This window comes from Mandrillus leucophaeus, unplaced genomic scaffold (genome assembly GCF_000951045.1).
Source record: "Mandrillus leucophaeus isolate KB7577 unplaced genomic scaffold, Mleu.le_1.0 Scaffold388, whole genome shotgun sequence".
In the NCBI taxonomy this organism is placed as follows: Eukaryota; Metazoa; Chordata; class Mammalia; order Primates; family Cercopithecidae; genus Mandrillus; species Mandrillus leucophaeus.
Genome location: NW_012104120.1, coordinates 2,737,011 through 2,753,513, shown reverse-complemented (window position 1 = coordinate 2,753,513; position 16,503 = coordinate 2,737,011). Strand labels below are relative to the sequence as shown.

At 48.3% G+C, this 16,503-nt stretch overlaps 1 protein-coding gene across 1 annotated transcript in view; it reads left to right on the top strand.

Annotated features, from left to right (window-relative positions):
• Positions 1-16,503, top strand: part of DRGX (dorsal root ganglia homeobox) — a 37,513-nt gene that overhangs the window by 8,708 nt on the left and 12,302 nt on the right. The window contains exons 5-6 of the mRNA XM_011990951.1: positions 1,003-1,181; positions 1,271-1,383. Coding sequence (XP_011846341.1) covers positions 1,003-1,181; positions 1,271-1,383 — 292 coding nt within the window. The remainder of the gene's footprint in view (positions 1-1,002; positions 1,182-1,270; positions 1,384-16,503) is intronic.

The following is a 16,503-nucleotide window of genomic DNA, read 5'->3' as shown; positions in this document are numbered from 1 at the left end:
TCTTTCTTTCTTTCTCTTTCTTTCTTTCTTTCTTTCTTTCTTTCTTTCTTTCTTTCTTTCTTTCTTTCTTTCTTTCTTTCTTTCTTTCCTTCCTCCCTCCCTCCCTCTCTCTCTCTCTCTCTCTTTCTCTCTTTCTCTCTTTGTCTCTTTCTCTCTTTCTTTCTTTCTTTCTTTCCTTTCTTTCCTTTCTTTCTTTCTTTCCTAGAGTCTCACTGTCACCCAGCCTGAAGTGCTGTGGCATGATCTCAGTTCACTGCAATCTCTGCTTCCCAGGTTCAAGTGATTATCTTGCCTCAGCCTCCTGAGTAGCTGGGATTACAGGCATGTACCACCACACCCAGCTAACTTTTTGTATTTTTATAAAAAGAGACGGGGTTTCGCCATGCTGGCCAGGCTCATCTCAAACTCCCGACCTCAAGTAATCCGCCCACCTCGGCCTCCAAAACTGCTGGGACTGCAGGCCTGAGCCACCACACCTGACCCAGAGTCAATGTTTCTAATGGGTACACTGGGCTGCTGATCACGAATATGTCGTGATGTGTATCCAGACGATATCATAGATATGAGGCCAGACCAGACACACCCAGGTACCCAGGCCACAGCTGTCGGAAGACCTAGTGAGTCTTTGTGATGAGGAAGCCCTGGGTCAGGTTTCATTAGCTGCTTTGCTGGTGATCCTCCACCTCCAGTAGGAAATACATTTCACATCAAATAAATGAACTTGCGTGTGACTCGACATTAAGGATTTCCACAAGACAGTGCTTTTACCCTTGTTATGGGCATTCGGATACTTTCTATTATTTAACGTTCATTAAAAAATGCCTGTCCTAACCTCTTAAGTGGATCTTCTGACCCCGCTGTGGGCCTGACACTGCAGTTCAGAGGGCGTGGTGTGGAGAGGAGGCTGCAGGGTGAGCTGCAAGTGCCAGCACTGGGTCCAGGGTTCTGGCTCCCTCCTCCTGTCTGATTTTCACTGGGTGCATGTTTCCATTGGGGATTCAGGTTTGGTTCCAGAACAGAAGAGCCAAATGGAGGAAGACGGAGAGAGGGGCCTCGGACCAGGAGCCAGGAGCCAAGGAACCCATGGCAGAGGTGACGCCTCCTCCAGTGAGAAACATCAACTCCCCGCCCCCTGGGGACCAAGCCCGGAACAAGAAGGAAGTGCTGGAGGCCCAGCAGAGGTGAGACTGTGGGTCTCTAGGCCCGGTGGGCCATGGGCAGCACTGCAGACACAGGGCGAGACCTCAATGTGATCTCCTTCCTTTGCCAGCCTGGGGCGAACGGTAGGTCCTGCAGGGCCTTTCTTCCCCTCCTGCTTGCCGGGGACTCTCCTGAACACGGCCACCTATGCCCAGGCCTTGTCCCATGTGGCCTCCCTCAAAGGTGAGTTTGGGTTCAGCTGGGCTGGTGGGCATGACCTTGTGGGGGTGGTGGAGGTTGTGTGACCAGCCTGGGTCTCAGCTTTGCCATCCTTGCATCTGGGCCTGTGCAGCTTCCTCGCCTCCTGTCAGTCACAGCCAGGGCCACTGGTGCTGTCCAGTACTATCTTGATTGCTTCCTACATGCGGCCTGAGCATGGAGAGAATGTCCTAAGCATCATTTCACCCACAGAGAGCTGGTCCTAGAGGAGACTGCCCCACAGTGACCTTCCATGTTCGCAGCTTTCTCCTGCTCCCTGGTAACAGTGTTAGGTGCCAACCTGCAGCTCATGGGTGGGGCCTGGGTGGGGCAATCATCCCTGCTCCCAGCTCCCTCTCCATGTGTGCAGCCGGCCCACTTGCTTTCCTCAGGTCTCCTGATGCCAGAGGTCTGAGCTGTCAGGATTTGTGGTTTTCCAGGATGTGCTCTCTTCTCAGTGGCTGTTGTCTCGTCTGAAGGATAGAAATTGTTAGGGACATTTTGTCAGACTTAGAGAAAGGAGTTCCTGTGGAGTTGGCCCTTGGGATTTCTGAGCAGCCTCACTGGAATGGGCTCATCCAGTGTTTCTCAGATACTGGCCCCAAACCTATTCCTTCAGTGATCAGGCTGCGCAGCTGTGTTGGCCAGGAGCAGAGCTGGGTCCCAGCGTGGGTCTGGGGGAGTGTTAGGGGGCTCATTTGTCACAGGGGGTCTGGGAGGTGGAGGCACAGGGGTAGGCTGTAGGCTTTTTTTCTGATAATAGGAAGTAGGAGACATACCCTTAGGGTGTCCCCTGCATGTTCTGCTAAGGCCTGGGGTCTCCTGGCTCTCGAGGAGGGTCCCTCTCCAGCAGGTGGGACACACACACACACACACACACACACACACAGAGTATGGCAATCTGTGTTGCAAAGGCGGTTTCTGGAGACAGAAGGAGAATATGATGGAGTCTCCCTAGACAGTGTCCAGGAAGAAGGAGGGAAGGGATTCTGGGTGTAGGGAACAGCATATGCAAAGACTTCCAGGGGCGAGGAGGGTGCCCATGGGAGAGTGCCCAGAGATCCGGTGAGGGTGCCCAGCGGGGGCCAGAGCTTGATGGCCCTGGATGCCAGGATTCTGAGTCTGGACTTCCCACTGCAGGAGGTGGAGCCCTTTTAGCCTGGGGCTGCTTCTGAATGGTCCAGGCAGCTGGGTGCATCCCCTGGCTCAGTTGGCTGATGTGGACAAGACTTAGCTCAGTACCTTCTCCTGGTACTTCCTTCAGCTCCAGGGTCCAGGTGCTCGGGGGGCCACATAGAACCCAACCCTGCTCCCCAACCCCATAGAGCAAACTTGGGACATATTTACAAGACACAGTGGGCTGCTCAGGGGCTACAGGGGTGCAGGCAACCAATTAGAAGGGGAATCCAGAAGATTACCAGTGGGATGCGGGTATCATCCAGGGGGCTGGGGCTTGGCAAAGGAGCAGTCAATCCCATGTCCACCCAGCACTGTCTGCTTCAGCAAGGGCCAGGTCAGCTCCTGAAAGTAATCTTCTCTTTTACAAATGAGAGTTGCTCACCCGACTCCGGCCTCATGAATAGGAAGTGATTCCCACGGCATCTATGATAGGCTGAGCTGAGTCCCCGTTGGACACCAGCAGTGGCTGAATGGGGCTTGAGGACTAGACTGCAGCTAGGACGGTGGGGAGGCTAAGAGCAGTGTGTGGGAGGGAGACAGAGCTGGGCTTGTGGCTCCCACACCCTGGGGGTGCTCCCAGCTCAGCAGCAACCCAGGACAGAGGCTGGTGCAGACAGGAGGGGGTGGTGCTGAACTGGACCAACTGGCCTGAATGAACGTGGCCACAAACATCTGTCCACTCTCCTCCTCTCCCCTCCACCCCTTCCCTAAGCCCTTCTGACTGGGCTGTGACCTGCCCCCACCTCCCCCGGAGCCTGGCCCATGCCTGCCTTGCTGGAGATGGACTTTCCTCTGTTGCTGCCTTTCTTGCCAGACCTTGGGGACTGCAGGGCCCTGTGGAGGTGGCAGGAATCACAGTGTGCTCATCAAACTTGGATGTGTCTTTGTGCACTGTAGGGGCCCTTCAGGGGCAGCCAGCACACCCCTGTGAGATCCCCTTCATGTCTAATCAGGGGCGTGGCAGGCCTTTGAGGTCGGTGACATACCGTGTTTCCAGAGCCAGGCAGGTGGGCGCAAAGTGAGCGTGTGCAGGTGTTGTCTTTTTTTCCCCAGTTACAAATGAGCTCTTGCTCCCTTTTCTTGAAACAGGAGACCCTCTGGGTCTATTTGTCATTTTCCCACTCTGAGAGAGGCCTGGGTAAAATGCACATGTCGCTACCACCAGAAGTAGCTATGCGAGGAGCCTTGCTGGGGGCACCCTCAGATTAGGGTTAGGCAGAGGCAGGTTGGGGGGCCTTTGCCCACTCAAGGGGCAGCTGTTGCTCTGCCAGCTGATTGTGGCTGTGTGGGAATGTGGATTCTGTGTTGCCAGAATTGCTGCATTTTCCAGAGAAGCTGGAGATTTGTATTTATATTTGAAGTATTCCTGTCTTAGTTGGTTCAGGCTGCTATAACGCAGTGCCCTATGCTGGGTGGCTTAGACACAGAAGAAGTTTATGTCTCACGGTGCTGGAGGCTGGGAGTCTGCGATCAGGACGCCAGCAGGGTTGGGTTCTGGTGAGGGCCCTCTTTTGGGGCTGCAGGCTTCTGACTGCTCCTTGTGGAAAGAGAGCAAGCTCCTCTAGGACTCTTCTTAAGAGGGCACGAGTCCCATTCATGAGGGCTCCGCCCTCACAGCTGAAGTCCTCCCAAAGGCCCTGCTTCTGAACACCCTCACAAGATTTCAACCTACGAATTTTGTGGGGGACACAAGCATTCAGTCTATAACAATTTCCATCTTTTAAATGTTGCCTCCAAGTCTTTGGGCCAAATTGGCAGGTCCTTGGTTGGACCTGCCATGGCCCTGCCATTTTGTGACACCCCCTGGGCTGTGAGGGGGTGTCCCATTTCTGCTTTCTGAGTTCTTGCTGCATACCTGCCTCCTGTCCCCAGCAAAGCTCTCCTCCCTGGGCTCATTCTGACACCTTTCCCTTCCATGGCCCACTCCTGCCTGGTCTCTCTGAGCAGTGGCTTTTAAATCTCCGACAAGCTAAGTCGTGTTGGAAAGGGAGGCAAGTGAGTGATTATGGAAACTTCTCCTGTGCTCTACCAGGCAACCTGCCATTCAATTCTCACAGTAGTATGGTCAGCATTATAGCAAGAGGGGGTCTGTAGTTGTACAACCAGTGGGTGAAGCTGGGATTGCTTATGTGGGTCATGGCAGCTTTGCATTCTAAAAGCGCCTGGCTCCATTATGGGACACTTCTGGAAGTGAGGTCTTCTGAGCTGCCAGTCCCTGGGGCTGCCTTGGAGTCAGCAGGTCAGCACTGACTCACTCTTGGAAGTGTGTGGGGATCTCTGCTTCAGCACCCTGGGTGGGGGTGGGAGGTGTGTGCCTGCAGCATAGTCAGCTTCTAACACCCCCGGGGTTCAATTGTCCCTGGGGTCCCTCTCCAGTAGGTGGGACACACACGCACACACACACAGTGTGTTTCAAAGGTGGTTTCTGGAGACAGAAGGAGAATATGATAGAGTCTCCCTAGATAGTGTCCAGGAAGAAAGAGGGAAGGGATTCTGGGTGTAGGAAATGGCATAGGCAAAGCATTCCAGGGGCCAGTAGAAGAACCAGATCCCTCTGGAGAATGGCTGGCGTGTTGGGTGCCCATGGGAGGGTGCCCAGAGATAGGGTGAGGGTGGAACATGTGGTATGTGGCTTGGGGCCGCACAGCTTTCTAGCTTTTGCAGCCCAGTCTTCTCCTTCTCTTAGGTTTCCCCAAGATGCAGAAATTAAGCACACAGCCCAATGTAAGCCTGGCCAAGGAATGACCCCAATTTTTTAGGTCCTAGCTCAGTTTGAGGAGCTCTGGGCTATGACATAGCCTCCCTCATCTTCCTGCATCCCCAGAGGTGGCTGGGCACAGCTGTTGGCTGAACCAGTTCTCCTTTTCTCAGGCCTGAATCCTGCTCCCTAGGGGCTGCTAGTCAACTAGGGGACTAGCACAGCATGCATGCTGGTGCTAGAAGGCACCTGACTGAGCTCTTTTTATAAATGAGAAACCAAGGCTTGGGGAGGGGAAGTCGCTTGCTCACAAATCACTGATTTGGGTGGGTCACCCCCTTGGGATGGAGGCTGCTATCCTCGGGTTCCTGATGTGTCCCTTCCTCCCTGCCTGGCACTACCAGACACCACTTTTTCATTCATTCCTCTGGATGAGCACAGCTGGTTGGGGGACAATGAGAGGCCTTGGACATCCCCCCTTGCTGCTTCCCAGCAAGTGAGGACAGTCATAAGTCTACTGGGGGAGGGGCTGGACTTGCCCAAGACCACAGAGACCAGAACCAATGTGGGCTGAGCCCTGGGGCCCCTTCTAGCCCAGACATCCCAACCACTTCTCCAAGCAGCTTGCAATTCACCCAGAAGAAATGAATCAAAGTTGTTTTCAGCTCCCAGACCCAAATCAGTGCTAGTCTCCTTCCCCAGGCTTTGTGGTCTTACTGGTATCACACAGCCCTGGACCAAAGACAACAAATGTCTCTGGGTAGGCCACGGAGGATTGGGCCCAACCCTGGATACCATCTGAGTGCTGCTCCCCTGTAACTGAGAATCCAAGCAAAGGCTGTTCCGTGCTCCACCAGCCCCCAGCTAGAATGTGAGGTCGATGCAGGGCTCCGAATGCCCCAGGGCAAGACCTGTTCTCCCAGTGAGCAATTGGGGTACTGCTGAGAGCATTATGTGTGGTTACACATCAGAGGACTCTGAACTCGAGGTCCTGGTCTTTTGGTTCTGGGCATGGTTGCCATGGATGTGAAGTCCTTGTGTTGCACGTATTGAGAGAGCCTCCACATATCGAGAGAGCTGGCGACGCTAGCCCAGCAGGGTTGGTGCTGGGGCCTGTGGGGGCAGCATGTGCACAAGAAAGATGTGGCTGCCAAGGTCAGCAGGGCTGCTCGGGCCAGAGGGAGCTGCGCAAGGGTTGGAGGTGGGGTGTGGGAGATGGCAGCCCTTTTTGGGAAGGAATTCCTGGCTGCTCCAGTAAGGCTGGCCAGGTGGAGTGTCCACGGGTGCAGGTGTGGCAGACTAGCCTGCAGGGTTACCAGGCGGGCGCCTGGATGGCCATCGGGCTGACCCCATCAGGCAGTGAGGCAACTGGTTGCCTCGAGTCAGGAAGCTGCCCACCAGAGACAAAGCTAGGCAATCAGAAACCAGACTCTTGCGGGGATTTTCTCCTTTAATTCTGAAGCAGCTGACTAGCACGGTGGCTTCCAGCAAAGGCCTGCTGGTGTGAACCATAGTTCTCCCGTTCTGTAGCCATGCACATCTTGAGTAAATCACCAAAACACTCCGTACTTCTGCCCGCTCATCTGCAGAATGGGGATCTTGATCATGATAGCACTGACTTTGTAAGACTGAATAAGGAGAACACGAGCTAGAGCATTTGAGGCCCTCAGGACAGTGTGTAGCATGTGGGAGGCAACACTATCACTAACCATCATTGAACACCAACTACTATTGTTGACCAGAGTCCTCCATTATCATGCCCAGCTGCAGTCCCTAGACCCCATTCACTTTTAAAGGACTCGGTAAAGTATCTTCTTCTCCAAAACTTCTCCCATTTCTGTAAACTTTATTGCTACTGAAATTTACCCTTTCCTTGTCACCCTTGTTGCTCCAATTTTTGACCCTGTTGAGATGTCGTTTGTAGGATTTCGTGGTTGGGGCTCCCTGGGGCTTTATGCAGTGATGTGCTTTGTCCTCTGGGGGGATGGCCAGGCAGGTTTGCTGGGCTCACTGTGGGCATGTTTTATTTTATGGAAACTCTCAAATAAGAAGAGAGCAGGACCCTACTCCTGTGCAGAGAGGATTAACATGACAATAATGGGTGTCTAGAAAAAAATCTGTCCCGTTACAAAGAATTTTCTTAGGCTGTCTTAATGGCCATGATTGCATTCACAATTCATTAATGCAGAGGAGGTTATTAATGGCCAGGGAGGCGCTTGGGTTTGTTCCGGGGAAGTGCTGGCCACAGGCCGGGTGGGAGCAGCTGGGGCTGGAGAGTCACAGTGGAGGAGGTGCTCTCCCCAGTGCACTTAGCTGGTCTGCCTCTAACCTGTGATTCACAGAGCTGGGTGTGAGGTGGGACATAATTACAGCTGCCAGGGGAAAGCTTTCATAACTCACTGCATGCTCACGCTGCAGGAGTCACAGCAACCCCCTGCACCCGGCAGGGCAGCCTGCCGAGTGGCAGCATCATAGCTGAACTTCCCAGGTGGGAGGGGTCAGCCTTCTGGGCAAGGTGGACATGATGGGGACCCTCGTCCCCAGTGTGGTTCCCTAGAGTCAGAGCCCGAGGCCAGAGAACAGTGGCAGGACAATGGAGTAAGATCTGACTCCTTCTTGCCTTCCTCCTCATCCCCTCTGGAGAGGTGAGATGGTTCCAGCCAGTTGGAGGTAAGGCCCTGGCTGGGAGGAGTCTGGGGACAGACAGGCTGGAGTCTGGCCCCATCTTCCCCGCAGAGACCTTGGACGCTGTGAGGACTGAAGGAGCTGCTGTAGGTCATGTGCCCCGCGTTGTGCAGACATGCAGTGGCACTCACTAGACACGAGCAATTGAGCGGCAGTCCTGGTCCTGCACAGAGTGCGTGAGGATGAGGGGAAGGATGTGCAGGGGAAGGGAGTGCTAGCAGAGGTCTGGCCATGGCCTTCCTAAGGGTATGGCCCTGGCATTAGTCAAGAATGTTTTGCTTTGCTTTGGCCTTTGCCCTTGGGCTTCCAGGCCAGGCTGAAATGTCCAGCTTCTGAGGGCTGTACTGGCCTTAGCATTTGTCCACAAAGGCTGACCTCAGAGTCAGAAGTGACCTTTTCCTCCTCTGAGGCCCCGTGAAACCATCTTTCCCCTTTTCTTCTTTAATGATGTTTTCCTTTTTAAAAAAATTGTGATGTTTTAAAAAATTTTTAAATTTTTTTATAATGGTTGTATTGTAAAATAGGATATTCATTAGAGAAATGCATGAAGCATGCACCTGGCTCTTCATTAATGGTTTCAAGCATCCAGATTACCTTGCTTGCACTCCACACTCCCAACTCCATGTGCCTTGTTTTACTCACGTCACTTTTCCTCTTAGCAAAAGACACCACTCTGCTGACTTTTATGATGATATAACTTTACCACTGAAGTAGGCATTCTGAAACACTGTACCGGTTAGTAGCCCTTATCCACAGTGCTTGGACCAGAAGTGTTTGTGATTTTGTATTTTTTTTTTTTTGGATTTCAGAATATTTGCATTTTACTTAGTGGTTGAGCATCCCAAGTCTGAAAATCCTAAATCTGAAACAGTCCAATGAGCATTTTATTTGGGTGTCGTGTTGGCATGCAAAAGCTTTAGATTTACAGCATTTCAAATTTTGGACTTGGGAGGCTCAATCTATAGTCTTGACTTTTTTGAACTTCACATATACATACATGTACTATATGTATAGTAAATATATAGCACACAAAAATATATACACACATATACATGGAGTCCTACAGTATGTATTTTTTTGTGTCTGAGTTCTTTGGCTGAGCATTATGTTTACAAGATTTGTTGCAATGAGGTTTAGTCATAGATTCTTTATGATATTGTATGTACACAAGCATGTCTATAAAGACTGTTTGTCTATTCTTCTCCAAGCTTATACTTTTCTTTTTCTTGTGGGACTGTGCTGGCTAGAACCTCTAGTACAGTATTGAACAGAAGTGGTGAAAACAGGCATCTGGCCTTATTCTATTTTTTTAAAAAGCTTTATTGAGATATAATTCACATTCTATATGATTCATCCATTAAAGTGTACAATTCAATAACTTTTAGTATATTCACCATTTGAGTGTTCACCATCACTACAATCAATTTTAGAATATTTTTACCACTCTGTATCCATTATCAGTCACTGGCACTTTCTCCATTTTGCACAGCCCAGGGCAACCCTGACCCTGCCCTCTGTCTCTGTAGACTGTGGACATCTCATGTGAATGGAATCATGTCATACGTGGTGTGTGTGACCTGCTGCTGCTTTATTGATCTCATGAGGAAGCTCTTAGGGTTCGACAGTTGTGTTTGCTGCCTGTTTTTTTTTAAAAGATACTCTTTATCAATTAAATATATTTTTTTCTTGTCCTAGTTTTCTAAGAATTTTTTCTTGATTATCATTTTTAAAAATTGCTAATATTAATGAATAGTGAATTTCATCACTTCTTCTGTAGCTGTTGAGCTGACTGTATGTTTTTTTCTTTCTCAATATATTAGTAGGATGAATTATATTGATACTTTTTTTTTAAATGTTAAAACAACTGCACATTCCTGGAATAGACCCAAATTAGATGTGACATGCTATTCTTTTTACATATTACTGAATTTGGTTTGCTAATGTTTTCTTTAGGGTGTTTGCAGCTATGATCATGAGGAGATGGATGTGTGGTTTTTTTTTCTTATAATCTCCATTCCAGGTTTTGGTATGGTTTTACTTAACTGTGGTTGCCCCAAAAGTTAGTATTATAAAATAGCAACTGTTTTGTTATCTCTCATCATTCTGAGGACTGGCTGGGCTCAACTGGGTGGTTCTTTGGCTGCTTTTCCTTAGGATCTTTTGTGAGGTTGCAGTCACATGGCAGCTGGGCCTGGTATATACAACATGGCATTACTTAGGTGTCTGGTGCTTTTACAGAGATGCTGGGAGACTGAACCTCTCCCTCTTTCTCCACATGGTCTCTCCTATGGTTAGCTTGGGGTGGGGTTGAGTGGTGTTTGGGTACCAAGAGTATAAAAGCAGAAGATGCCAGGCCTTCTTAAGAGTCACACCCAGAATGGGTATAGTGTCACTGCTGCTGCATCCTATTAAAGCCAATCGCCGGGCCAGCCCAGACTCAGGCAGAGGGGACTGCACGTGGGCGTGAGTCCTGGGAGGTGTGGTCCATTGAGACTGACTGCAGACACTAACTGCCACAAGTATCAAGGTTATGCTGGCCCCTGCCATGAGTTGGGGTGTTTGTTTTTGACCACCCGTACTTCCAGTTGTGACTATTTACACTTTAAGGGCACTGGTCACATCCAACGCGCCTCTGGATCCTTCCACCTACCTCTACCCCAGCACAGAGTCTGGTGCAGAGTAAAATGTAATGCAGTCTGGGAAAAGAAGGAAAGAATCTTGTGCTGCTCTGGGCCTGAGAGAAGGTCGTTTCTTAGGAGATTCCAAAGATATTGGCGCCTGGCTCTGCACTGCTGGCCACCTGCTGGACTCCAGAGATGAGGCTTTCCTGTTCTTCATTCAGCACCCACTGAGTAGCTACACTTTGCCAGACTCTGAACCACAGGTTGAGCACTTAGCAATGAATTAGACCAATGAATTAGACTATCCCTACCCAAAGGGTCTGGCGGTTTGAGCGGGTGGGCTTGGAGAAACAGACAGGTCCACCAAGAATCCCAGTTCAGGTGACAGTCATGTACTCTCATAGAAGCAAACAAGGGCATACAAGGTATGGGGAAGCCCAGAGGAGGGAGGAACTTTCTTCACAGGAAGAAGTCTTTCCAGAGAATATGCTTAAGCTGTGAGTGGGTGAGAGACCCCAGGCAGAGAGAAGCATGAATGCAGGGAAGGAACCTGGCAGTGCTGCCTCTTTCTTGACACTGGGTCACCTTGGGGTGGATGCTAGCCTCCTCACCTGTGAAACAAAGACTGCAAAGGCCATACCTAATGGTGCCCATGTATCTGGCACATCCAAATCCACCTAAGTGCTTGTAATTGTTGTTAGAGTCATGATGTTGAGGCCAAAAAGTCACTTGGAATCTGATTAGGGCTTGGGTTTGGATTGCTGGGGCAGAGATTTCTGCTTCCTGCAAGCATTTACTCTCCCATGGGAGAGTCTCCCAGTACCCAGTGCATGGTGAGTGGGCTTCATGGTGTGTGGGCAGCACATGGGGCTCCACGAAGACAACACAGTCTCCCAGGGCCCCTGGCTCGTTTCTGAGGATACAGGTATTTGGGGAGCAGAGGACTCAAGGGACAGAAGTGGTCATTCCTCATGGGGAAAATGACTGGGTCAACCCTGGCCCCTCCATGCCTAGCTGATGTCAGGAAGACAGGTGGAGAATCCTGGCACTTAAGGTTTATAAGGAATCTCTTTGACGAGCATGTTACCACTGCTTCTGCAGAATATAGTGGGGGAACCTGAGGCCTGCAGAAGAGATAGAACTGTCCAAGGTCACATAGCATGAATGTCAGAGGCACAATTCAGGGACCTGGGTGTGCCACCTTCCAGCCCCCTACACCCTGTATTGATTCTGCTCCTTTGACAGGCATCTTCTGTCATCTTCTGACTTGAAAACCTGCAACTCACTTTCCAGAAGCCATTTCCTATGGGTGCTGATGGGTTTGCCCTTCCTGCGAATCAATGGGGCCCTGGAGTGCATGGAGCGGAGTAGAAGGCTCTGGCTGGTGCCAGAGGCAGCAGGAGAAGCAGCCTGCCCATGCCGAGCTCTGGCTGCCACTGAAAGGGGGGAGGGTTGTGTGAACTGGCATCTGACTTCCAGGAACATGTGTCCCTGTGGCTGTTCTGGCTGTGCTGGGGGTCCTTGGATCTGGGGGCCACTGTCATTATTTGTTTGACCCTGCGGAGACATCCAAGCAGAAATAGAACATGTGCACTGGCCCTGAGACTGTGTCAGAACACAAAGCTCTGGTTGGAATGGTCAGCTGAGTTGGCCCCCATCAATGAGTGTTTGCTGAGTGCATAAGTAATTGTTGAGACAAAGGCCTTACATGTAATAGGTGAAATTAAGGGACGGATGGGATTTAGAGCTGATTCCACCAAAACCCCTTCCAAATTAGCCCAGGGATTTTGACATTAATCAGATTGGGTAACTTTGTTAAGAATACAGTTTTTCTTTCCATGGGGTATTGAGGAAGCTTAGAACTCGGAAGAGGGCAACTTTGAAGAACTAAAATATGCCAACTCAGTCAAGAAAGATAGATTCTCTCTCCTTTTCTCCCTTCACTAAATATTCACTGAGTGTTTACTTTGTACCTAAATGGGACAGTTTTGTTCTGCAATCAGGGCTGTGAGATTGGATGGGGGAGGCACACACATCAAGCTTGGGAGGTGAGGTGTGTACAAAAACAAACATGGCTCATGGTGAAAAGACAAGAAATAAGCCATAAAACAAGAGGAGGAGAAAGTACTTCAGGAGTTCCATTAGGAGAAGAAAGTGTGTCCAGGTGTGATTTGGCCTTGTTTTTTGTTTGATTATTGGTGATAGCACTTAAACACAGCAGCTAAAAATATGCTTAAATATTGTAGGCATCTACCAATATTCCCACTTAAACTCTCCATGTGAACTATAAGGAACTGGTGTGATGACTCACAGAATGTTTATCAGTTCATTTATTTTACTATAAAGTGAAAAGAAGTGAACTATGCTGTTTGCACTAGATGTCTCATAAATCCATGCATTCATTTTCTGTTCAACTCTTGTTACCCTAACCTGAATGTTCAACAGGAAAACTGGGTGTGAGAGCTCTCCTTGTCACCAGCATTGGAGTCCACATACTTTTATGATGAAAATGTGCTATTGGCAGAGACGAGACAGAGCTAACTTAATTTTTCCTGTCAGTCTTGGTAGTAGATCAATTAAACTGCCAAGGAGATCAAATATTTCAGACTGTATTTATTACATTAAGTATTTATATTCAGACCAAACCTTTAAAGCATGATGTCATATAGGAATGGAGGCCGATTAGATCAATTCAGCAGAATTTGCTGTAACTTAATGGAAATCAAATTGTGTGTTTTAATTTAGTGTCCAGGAGGTAGTAGCATGTTCTCAGACTGCATTTAAAGACCAGAGGGCTCTTGCATAGACTTTTGTGATGGCACAAGTCTGCCAGGGGGAGGGAGGGAGTCATGGCCTTTTAGGGGTTTCATGGGGTGGGGGCGAACAGGAAGGGACTTACTGACTTTGGTCCACACAAATGAGAGGGGAGATGAATAGAAGGTTGCTGGTGAATCTCATGGCGCACCCTTAGCCGCGTGTTTGCTGTCAATACCCTGAGCGCAGACGGATGCCATTAGTCATCTTGGAGTCTTCACTGGGTGGTGAAGACACGGTCTTTATCCCTTAGCAACCTGTGGGAGACTCTGTGCTGAAGGAGAACATCTGTCGCCATCTCTGAATGAGAGAAGACAGGAAATCACAAACCCCAAGGAGATGACTCTTTCTATGAGAGTAATACCTGGTCAGTTTAGAAAGAGCAAAACATACAATAAAACACAAATAAAAAAAATTCATAGCCTCAACACCCAGAACCACACACTGAATATTTTGGTATTGGAACATTTTAAGATGTCATTTATGAATATATATATATATCTGATAAACATATATTTAATAACTTACAAATTAAAAAGTTTAAATTGAGAATTTAAATTTATACATTTTTCTATTTCTGAGTAAATTTATATTTACATACATGTATCTATGATGCTAGATTGATGTGGTCTATGGCTGTACATATACATATGTACACTATGTGCATATATGTGTGTTAGTATATGTGGATATGGATCATCTTAGTCGGTTTGGGCTGCTATAACTAAATATCATAAACCCGGGAGCTTATAAACAATGGAAATTTATTTCTCACAGTTCTGGAGGCTGGGAAGTCTAAGATCAAGGTGCTGGCAGACTTAGTGTCTTGTGAGGGCACTGGATTCATAGATGGTGTCTTGTTGCTGTGTCCTTGTATAGTGGAAGAGGAAGAGACAGGGCGACCCTCTGGGGCTCTTATGTAAGGACATTAGTCCCTGAGAGATCTACACTCATGACTTAATCATATTCCAAAAGCCCCACCTCCCAAACCTTGGGGTTTAGGATTTCAACATATGAATTTTGGGGTGGGGGGACATCAACATTCAGTCTATCACATGTGTATGTATTATACACACGCATATGTATTCCAAAATGTGTGCATGTTGACTTACTGATGACTTATTGTTTATTTACTGCTCCTTTACCGATTCTTTAAATGTCTTATTTCATTAGTATCTTTTTCATAGTACTAAATATCCTCCTTTAATATAATTTGTCATAGTTGCAGTGTGCTCTATATGGTTATAACTTATTCAGCTAGTTCCCTATTATTGGACCATTGGTTGATTTATGTTTTTTGTTGTTGTTATATGCACACAAGAATGACTTCCTTAGTAGCTAATTCAATTTTTAGCCCATTAATACTAGCTTAAACTTTTTTATTTAAATTTTTATCTTTAAAAAATATTATTTGCTTATCTTCTCTTTATTATTCCAGTTTTAGTGTATGTGCTGCTGAAGTGAGCACATGATAGCTTTTTGACAAATTAAAAAAAACAAAAACAAAAAAATACTCTTCTATTCCCTTCTAGAGCCCCATGTAGAGAAATCAAGTAATTAAGAGGGGGCTTTGAAAGTTTGTTTGGCTCACTCTTCAAAATTCTCTTGGCAGTATAAATTACCTTTTGGCCAGACGGGAAGATTTCACTGAGGAACAAATACAGCTGTGAAAAGGCGTATGGCTTGTGCCAAAGGCAGGGTAGGCACACAGTGCCAGTGAGCGCAGTCACTGCATATACCCTATGTGCACATATGTAGTGTTACGTATGTGTGCATGAGTATGGTTGCAGGTCTTGTGTCCATCATGGTGTCCTCTGGCGGATACTCGGGACAACTTGGGTTCTTCAGCTGGTCATGAAATTGAACCAGAAATTGGAATAAGCTGTGGATTGTGACTTAGAATTGTCCTTTAATTTTTATGGCGTTGAGGAAATAATTGTTTGAGGATTAAGTACCAGGTGCTTTATAGGATTTATCACCAAAGTAGGTGTGTTAAGGTGCAGAAGCTGAAGCTTGAGTGGATGAAGGCGGGTCCTGTGTCTGGTTAACAGTGGGGTCAGGGGTCAGACTTCTTCCGACCACCTTCTTCCGACCACCTTCTTCCGACCACCTTCTTCTGACCACCTTCCTCTTTTGTTCACCTTCTTCTGCCCTACACAGATGCACTGGGCTTTCTGGCCCCAGAGACGTCCTATTGTCACTTGTTTATAGGGTTTCCATAATGATGACTTGGTTTTAGGGTAGGCTTTTCCTAAGTGTGTTTGTCACCTTATGATGTAATAAAGAGGCAGAGTCTAGCTCCTCTCATGACCAACTCAGTGGCCCCATGACTAATAGTCACAGGCTTGGTGCAGTTTTCAAAGCCCTGTCAAACATCATATCTTGAGACCCACAGTGGCCGCTGCAATGGCTTTGGGCTATCCCGGGATTCTGCTCTGCTTGCCTCTGTGCAAATGGCTCCAGTTCATTGTGCATTTGGAGGATTTTTGGCTGTTTTATAAAATTTTGTCTCTTTTCTCAGTATTAACCATCAATGTGTCTGCCACTAGTAGCCACTTAAAGTTTGTGGCAGTCTTGGAAATCATACAACTTATGTTAGAAATAGAAATGCACTTTGCACATAGGAGAATCTTTAAGCATTTGGTGAAGGTCCTAATAGCTGCGACTACAGCAGTGTGCTACCACACCCGGCTTTTTTTTTTTTTTTAGATGGAGTCTCACTCTGTTGCCCGGGCTGGAGTATAGTAGCATGATCTCAGTTCACTGCAACCTCCACCTCCTGGGTTCAAGCAATTCCCCTGCCTTAGCCTCCAGAGCACCTGGGATTACAGGCGCACACCATCATGCCTGGCTAATTTTTGTATTTTTAGTGGAGACAGGGTTTCACTATGTTGGCCAGGCTGGTCTTGAACTTCTGAACTCAGGTGATCCACCTGCCTTGGCCTTCCAAAGTGCTGGGATTACAGGCATCTGCCACCACACCTGGCTAATTTTTGTATATTTTGTAGAGACAGGGTTTTGCCATGTTGCCCAGGCTGGTCTCAAACTCCTGGGCTCAAGCGATCCACCTGCCTCAGCCTCCCAACGTGCTGGGATTACAGGTGCGAG